The sequence below is a fragment of the Fukomys damarensis genome, unplaced genomic scaffold (assembly GCF_012274545.1).
Source record: "Fukomys damarensis isolate Sample0158 unplaced genomic scaffold, DMR_v1.0_HiC HiC_scaffold_19, whole genome shotgun sequence".
NCBI lineage: Eukaryota > Metazoa > Chordata > Mammalia > Rodentia > Bathyergidae > Fukomys > Fukomys damarensis.
Window position 1 is genome coordinate 67,924,711 of NW_022900931.1, and position 8,909 is coordinate 67,933,619.

An 8,909-nucleotide genomic window follows, 5' to 3' on the forward strand; every position below is an offset into this window, starting at 1 on the left:
GGTTTCGCTGCTGCCTCCAGCCGCGTACGATTCGCCGAACGCTGCTTCCTTCCCTCCGTCCGGCCCCGTCCGCTCGCTTTGTTCCTTTCCGAGCAGCACTGCCTTGGAGAAGCTGCGGCTTTCCCCACGGCTCCGCCGTTCCCTCCCCTCTGGAGTAGGTGCTTGCCTGGTCTTCATCGCCGGGGTCAGTCTGGTTTCCAAGAGTTATTTCTGCTTGGGTCGGTCTCAGTCTGTGGCACCTTTGCTGGAATCAGGGCGACCCTCGGTTCAGGGACGGGGACTGGGGACGGAGGGCTCGTTGGCCGCCGAAAGTCCCTGTAAATCTCTTCCGCGTCCAGGGGTGTGGCGCGGGCTGAGGCAGGTGATGTAAATTTAGGGCCAATCTGTGTCTCACTGCCAGCTTTTAAGCAGACGTTCCTTAAGGGATAACACGCCTGTATGCAGAGCTGAGCGGGGATCGACCCAAACTTTTAAGGTAATACTTTGTTCTCCTTTAGTTTTTGTTAAATTAGTTTTATTGGTACACTTTCGCTGTACGTAGCGATCACAGCCCTCACAGGGGATTGGCACCTGTACATGATCTATCTATTTTTCCCCTGTTCCTCTCCCCTCCCTTCAACTCCTCTTTCCCTCCTCATTTGCAAAGGCATTGTTTCCATTTTCCCCTTGTATTCTTTTTTCTTTTATATTCCTTCACTTCCCCGCCCCTCCCTCCTTTGCTTTGCCATTTGCACCTCTTCTTCCCACTTCCCAACATCTGTCATCCATCTCGGTCCTTATTTATGCCTTTGGTTTTTCGCACAGGAGTAACAATGCGATATTTACACGTGTGTCCGTTTTGGTCTCAAGGTGCATCCATTTACCTAAAAATGTCTCAAGTTTAGCCTTCTTTGTGGCACAGCAGTACTCCACTGTATATAAACCCCACATTTTCTTTACCCATTCATCCATGGATGGGCGACTGGGCTGTTGCCAAAATTTAGCCATTACAAATTGTGCTGCTGTAAACATGAGTGTGGGTAGAGTGCTGTGGTGTGATGCTTTTAACCCTTCCAAGAAAGCACCAAAAAGGGGAACAACTGGGTCAAAAGGAACCTCTAGATTTAGTTTTTTGAGGACTCGCCACACTTATTTCCATATTGGTTGTACCAATTTACACTTCCACCAACCGTGGAGAAGGGTTCCTTTTTCCCCATAGCCCTGCTAGTATTTGTTATTGGTTGATTTCTGTTGATTTTTTTTTTTTTTTTTTTTTTTTTTTTTTTTTTTTTTTTTTTTTTTTTTTTTTTGCAGTACTGGGGATTGAACTCAGGATCTTGCACTTCCAAGGCAGGCGCAGTGACACTGAGCTAAATCCCCAGCCCTTATTGGTTGATTCCTTGATGATAGCCATTCTTTCTGAATGAGATAGAATCTCAATTTTAAACAACGTTGAGTTAACATTGAAAGGTTTTACCAAATATCTTTGGACAATAAATGGATCAAAGACAGACGTGGCAGTCTGTCTGTCCTAACCAAAGTAGTATCTATCTACAGTGGAGCAGAAAGGTTCTTAGAGTAATTTTGTGAAACTTTGTTCAGAGCTGCCCTCGTATTGCCAGTCAGACTGGGTTACCTCCCTGGAGTTTTGCACATTCCTGACAATAGAGAGTGCCAAAGATACTGTATTCTTTTATTATGGCCCACATTGTTGTTTCTGCATTTTTTCCCCTGCTTTTTTCTTTTCCTTCTTTTGTTGCTGGGGATTGAGCCTAGTGCAAGGCATGTGCTCCAGCGCTGCAGTCCACGCCCATCCCTGGGTGACACAGGGTGTGGTGTGAGTTGATGCCAGTCTGCTTTTCCGTGCTTGGTTTTGGTGAAGGAGATTTCTGTAAGTCCAAATCTACCACTGTTTAGTAGAATCTGTGAAGAGGTGGATGTTTATGTACTTTGAAGGAAAGGTGTTTTTTTTGACTAGTTGTCTATCAGAGAACAGAGCTTCGGGGTAGCAGGAAATTTGTTTTTGTGTAGTGATTCTCGAACATATCATTTCTTAACAGGTACTCAAACTATGTGGGCATCTTATAAAGTGCAGATTCTGAATTGGTATTAGTTTGATTTCTGCCATTAGTTTGATTTCTTGACTATAGCTGCAGCTTCTGGGTTTATCAACCCTTATGACAAACAAGAATTTAACTCATTCTACCAAGAGAGTTATATTTTAGCTTAAAATATAGCTAGCTCATATTCCCTATTTTATCAACTTTGGGCCCCTTGAATTCTTAGTCTACCAGTAATTTGGTCTGATCTCTTTATACTTGTTGCAGAGTGGTCTTCCTGGTCTCACTCAACAGCATATTCCTGGTTTATATCCACTGTTTCTTGAAGCCCACCAGGCTGTTTCTTTCCCTTCTCATCCATATTTTGCCAGCGACAATCCTTTATCACGCTAATAAGGGATATTTGGAGTAGACTTCATGTCTGAAAACATCCATATCCAATCGCATGCTTTAATCATTATTGATGGGGCATAGACTTTTATGTTAAAGTATTTTACCTGGTAACTTAGAAGTTGCTTTTCTATATCATCCAGTATAACTATTGAAAGGAAGAACTAAAGCTAGTTTAATTCCTTTTGTCTTTTAGGTAACCTAGACATTACTGGGAGGCTGTTAGAACATTCTCATCTTTACTACTATGAGGTTTCAAAAGTGTGTTTCTGGATTTTTTTGCCTGTTGTGGTTTTCCCAATTCATCCTGTCTTACATTCAGTAAGCTATTCCAAGCTAATACTCATGCTTTCCTTCAATCTACAAAATTCTTATTTACTTGAGATATTTTTATTTTTCATTAATTTTTTCCTAGAACACAGATGTTGGACCTTCTAAATTTCCAAGTTCTTTTTTCCCCTCCTTTAAACTTACTTGCTTAGAAAGTTTCTTGAATTCTTTCAGACCTTTATTATTATAGTAGTAATTTTGTTTTAGAACTCCACTTATCAAATTATTACTTTTTAAAATAGCTTCAGTTAGTTTAACAATACAGCATCTGTTCAAATCTTAGAATAAACTCTTTATTACACAACTTTCCCTACTCTGGATTGAGTTCTGTCTCTTGGTCTTTATTATGCCGATAGTTTCATGATGAGTGGTCTTTAAATACCTGCTCACATTTAAGGATATTGCTTGGTTTCCCAATGTAAACAGCAGGGAATTCTTTGGATAATCTCACTGTAGGTCTGTGTGTTGAAAGGAAAGGTTTACCAGGATCTCTCTATGCACGGAAAGGGTTGCAGGTCAATAAGAGGTTTCCCAAATTCCAAAAATAAAGGCTATAATTAAGCTACTAACTCTTCATTCTCTAGCTGCTGGAGAATGCTCAATGTTTTGTATGAAAAAAATTACCATATTCTTGTTTAAAACTTCCAACACTACAGATAACACTAAATCTCCCACACCCAGTCCTCTCAAAAGGAAAACTTCCTAGTTGGATGTCCAAACTTTTTCTAACCATGTTATACTAATACAAATGCATTAGAAATGTATTTTAAAATAGAGTGGTGATCAAAAATACAGTGAATGTTAGTTATTATAGTTATTATAAAAGATTCACTACCAAAAATCAATGGGATAAGTGTGCTTAAATTGAGGGGGAGTATCATGAGTGGGATTAACAGTAATGCCTTTTACTGTAATAAAAATTTCAATTTTTAACATGTACTACTGTTTCTTTTAACCATCCCTCATCGACCAACATTTATGGCAATTTCTGTCAAAAGCCTGATGGTATGCCCTCATCCAATTTACTGGATCTTGTGCTGTGTAATTTGTAGCTCTTCCCCAAAGTCAAAATGACCATGAAAGGTAAACATTTTTAATTGATTCAAGACATTGAGGCAGCCATGACAGTATTAACTAAAGGCAACCATGAAGGAGGACTTTCAGGATTGCTTTAGAAAGTGGCAAGAATGATGGAATAAGTGTTTCAAGTAAGGGGGAAGATATCAAGGGAGACTAATGGTAATGTTCTTAATACTTTTCAAAAAAATCAAGCATTCACCATGCACTTTGATCACACCACAAAAATTTTGCAAAATTTACTTTTTCCACACCTAAGTCATTTAGTCAAATCCATCCCAGCTTTTCTCAGTCCATTCTTTTAAACTGCTGGGTAGAATTTCTAGGCATGATTCTAATGGAATTTAGATTGTTTTCAACTTTTCAGGTACCAACTATCCTGCCTGCAGTATGTACAATAGTGAACATTTAAAATTTTTACTGCCTTCAAAGTGAGTGATATTTTTCTTAGCGCTCCAAATATTTGATATTACACTCTTGCAATTTGCTAGACTGAGGTTAGACAGAAACTCATTTATTAGCAATCTGAATTTTTAAATGATTTGTGCATTCCTTTCCTTTTCCAATTGCCCCTGTGTGAATTCTTTAGGAGACTGGCTCACTTTACTAAAACCCTTCTGTATTTCAGATTTCTCAGGTAGCACTTCTGCTGCATTTCATGAATACTTTAATACCTTTTATCTTTTAAAAAAATTTAAATTTTTTAAACTACTGAGACTTCCTAGACTTTATTTGGTAGCTTTTATATTATCCCATACTTAACGGGATCCACAGGGAAGATAATGTTGGTCTTCCTATCCTATGTGTTTAATTGCACAAGAAAACTCTTGGTTTTCTCAATGAAACTTATGGTATTGGCAAACTGCTTACCTGAAAGGTTGTACAAATCACACTACCCTACAACAGTGTACAGCAATAGTTCCTTTTCTATGCTTCAGCATACAAACTTTTATTAATATACTGAAATTTTGATTTCATTGGTTTTAACTGTATTTCTTCTGGTCACAGTAAGATTCAGTATTTATCACATGCATACCAGTCACTTGGTCATAGTCTTTACTCATGGGAGGAAGAGTCATTTTGTAATTGATTTGTAGGAACGCTTTTATGTTAAGGATATGGATTCCATAGGTTGTTGCAGAATTTCTCTCCCATTCTAGGGTTTAAAGAATCTCCCTTTGTTTATACTGTTTGATCATATAGAACTTTCATACTCAAGTTCTTATACAGTCAATCTATTATTCTGTGTGTGGGAAGAGTGAAGGAGATATCTGGCTCTCATTCATTTAAGATGGTTGTTCTCATTACATTGTTAGTGTCCTCTAATGTTTGCTCCGAAGTTAAACAACTTGGAGCTTTCATGCACAGAATGAGGATTATTTTTGTATAGAACATGATTAGTTTTTCCCAGTACTGTTCAGTTTTCCCTAATGGTGAGACCACTGATGTGAAATGTCACTTTTATGTATTTTCTTTATATGTGTATCTGTATGAATGTGTATGTATGTTCACACTATTTTAAAATTTGAAAAATGACTTAAATTTTGTCAGGTAAAAGAAATCTGTAGATTCCTATTATTGACATCTGTATACTAAAAATTCTGAGGATTAATGTATATTCAGATTTTCATTTCTACTCGCCATTAAATTTTCATCATTCTACTTGTATCTACATTTATAGGAGCATTTGTTACTGCCTTGATTGCATATTCAAAGGCTCCATGAGTCAGCAAATAGTACAACAAAGAGTAAAACTGATATAAAGAAATAGAAAGTGCTTTGAACTTCAGAGAACTATAAACCACAGGCCCTCCTAAAGGTATTACTATTCGTTTAAAACTCAATGCATATCAAATCATGCATGTTTGAGGGGAGCCAGTCTGAGTATTGACTTATAGTTTGGGTTTCTTTGCCCCTTTAGCTTTGGAATTTTAGAAATGTAACAACTTCTTTTAAATGACATAGGTTTGATAGAGTTCATTTGCCTGAAATTAGGAGTGTCAAACTTACACTTTATTTTCTATTCTTCCTTGATCACCAATCAACTTTCCTGTCTTATTTTTTAAATTAATATTTTGCTTTTGTTTACATGTAAATGATGAACACATCTTAGTAAATTCTACTTTTTTTGGAATACTGGCTTCTGGCTACTTGCATCATATCTACATGATGTTTTCTTTACCATGTCATAAATCCACACATTCATCTTGAAATGCAAGCCACCATCTTACTCATCATCATAAAATCTAATGATCAGCCTATGGTATTAGATTTCATAACCCAACTTTACTATTTCTAATAAAAATCTTTACAATCTCCCAGTCCGGTATTACTGCTTATTTTTGGCTAATGGTCAGCTTTTTGTATGCCATGGTTCCTTGTACATTAATATTTGAGTTACAGTTTATGCTAGGCACTCTGCTGAGTAAATTACATGCATTTTTAACTTTCCCATTGGCTTTTGAGGTAGTACCAATATCCCAACAATATGAATAAGACAGATGTTTACAAAGGACAAAATGCCCCAAAATTAGGGCTAGAAAATGGAAAAGGATGGGATCCCAGAATTTCTTAGTGTTGGAATGAGTTCCTAAATCTGGGTATGTATTCAGAGAATTAGATGTATACTGACATAAGGGCTTTGGAAGGCAGTGTGGAATAGGGAATTGGGGGTCAAGGAGATCTTTTAGGTTAGTTTGAAGAATATATGCTTTAACCTAAGAACTAAGGGATGTTACTGGGGAATTTTAAGGAAAATGATATGAATAAAATGTTTATATTAAAAAATACAAATTTGGTTGGAATGTGGACAATTGACAGGCAATGGAGAACAAAGGAAGACAAAATAGAAAGCTATTTTCATAAGGATCTAAGTTAAATAGATTAATGTATATCGGACAAAGATGATGCAATGCAAACAGAGTAAAGGATCAGATTCTGGACAGAGTTAGGAGATAAAACCTACAGGTCTTGGCAACTGATTGGATGGGGAAGGTGAGGGAGAGGAAAAGGTCAAGAATGCTTCCATAGTGTGAATTTTCTCATGATGAGCAAGGTGTGCACGTTGCCTGAAAGATTTCCTGCAATCTTTACATTCATAGGGTCTCTCTCCAGTATGAATTCTCTGATGTAGAGTAAGAGATCCACTATAGCTAAAGGCTTTCCCACAAACATTACATTCGTAAGGTTTCTCTCCAGTATGAATTCTCTGATGCTGAGCAAGGCCTGCATTCTGGCTAAATGTTTTTCTACATTCCTTGCACATGTAGGGTTTTTCTCCAGTATGACTTCTCTGATGTTGTGCAAGTGATGAACTGTTGCTAAAGGCTTTCCCACATTCAACACATTCATAGGGTTTCTCTCCAGTATGAACCCTCTGATGTTGATCTAGGTATGCAACCTGGCTGAAGGCTTTCCTACATACTTTACATTCATAAGGTTTCTCTCCAGTATGAACTCTCTGATGTTGGGCAAGGTGTGCATACTGGCTGAAGGTTTTTCTACATTCTTTACATTCATAGGGTCGTTCCCCTGTATGAATTCTCTGATGTACTATTAAGTATCCACGATGGCTGAAGGCTTTCCCACACACATTACACACATAAGGTTTCTCTCCTGTATGAATTCTTTGATGTTGAGCAAGGAATGAACCATTACTAAAGGCCTTTCCACATTCAATACATTCAAAAGGTCTCTCTCCTGTATGAACTCTCTGATGCTGAGTGAGATGTGCAATCTGACTGAAGGCTTTTTTACATTCTTTACACTGATAAGGTTTCTCCCCAGTGTGAACTCTCTGATGTTGAGCAAGGTGTGCATTTTGACTGAAGGCTTTCCTACATTCTTTACATTCGTAAGGCTTCTCCCCTGTATGTATTCTTTTGTGTTGAGCTAGGTTTGCACTCTGGCTGAAGGATTTCCCACATTCAACACAAGCATAGGGTTTCTCTCCAGTGTGAATTCTTTGATGAAGAGTAAGGGATGAGCTCTGGTTGAAGACTTTCTCACATTCATTACATTTCAAAAGTTTCTTTTCTACATAAACCTTCTTGAATTTCATTTCAATAGACCTTTTCCGGTAACTTCTCTTTTGTGATTGATGTTTACATGCTTTTTCTTTTGTAGGGAAATTCCGTTGTATATCTAGTATTGCATCATGTTGGAAAGTTTGCCAAGACTTATTATATTCATTACTTTGATCTTCAGAAAGGATTCCTTCATGCGTGATGGTCAACTGACTAGAATGTACCTCCTGACTTCCCAACTTGTTCTCAAACCAGTCCTCACTTTCACAATTTTCTTTCAAATTGGGGTAATCAAGGGTATAACTAAGATGGCTTCTTCCCATTGTCACTACTTTGGCTGATTCTTCATAAATATCTTGCTCTGATGAAAATCCACTGGTTTTAAATATATCCTCCCAACCTAAAAGAAATTAAGAAAATAAATATCTATTGTATTTATTCATTGTAAGTCAAGAAACTTCCAAAACAAAAGTAGGAGAATAAAATACAAAAGAAGTCCAAGGATTTAGCAGCTTACAAAGCAATCTAAAAACTATGAGGTTACAAACAATAAGGGGTTAATAAAGCTGAATGAGGAAATAAATTAATCATATATAACCAGTAAGCTGTATATCAGCTATATATATATTAAAAAAAAACCAGAAAGGTAACCTAAAATTATAATGTTTTATCTAAGGTAACTGTATAATCTTCCAATACCCTTTCCTTTCTTGGTGCAGGTTCCTGCATTCAACTTAAGTTAATTACCTTTAAACAAGAAAACTTTTAAATTAATCATATATAACCAGTATAACACTTCTACTGGACCCCCACACCTAAAATCACATCAGAATGCACATGAAACTCTAGTGAAACTTTTGCAGAAAATTAATGAAAATCATTTCCCATATGACAAATTCCAACTAAATATACATTTCAATTGACTGCTGAAGTTAATTTTGTATCCAATATTTTGCTTTTATGAACACAGGATTCTGCCTTCCATTTTTCATTTCTAAATCAAAGCACTTCCTTTTTTTTTTTTTTTTTTTTTTTTTTTTTTTTTTTT

The 8,909-nt window shown here is 36.9% G+C and overlaps 1 protein-coding gene across 6 annotated transcripts in view; it reads right to left on the minus strand.

Moving 5' to 3' along the window:
* Positions 1-5,932: 5,932 nt before the first annotated feature.
* Positions 5,933-8,909, minus strand: part of LOC104857153 (zinc finger protein 583) — an 18,523-nt gene continuing 15,546 nt past the window's right edge. For 3 of the 6 annotated variants that reach the window (XM_010616886.3, XM_010616888.2, XM_010616887.2), the window contains exon 5: positions 5,933-8,261. In XM_010616886.3, the coding sequence (XP_010615188.1) occupies positions 6,784-8,261 (1,478 nt within the window). In that variant the 3' untranslated portion in view covers positions 5,933-6,783. The remainder of the gene's footprint in view (positions 8,262-8,909) is intronic. The other 3 variants (XM_010616890.3, XM_033766087.1, XM_010616889.2) reach the window with 2 other exon arrangements.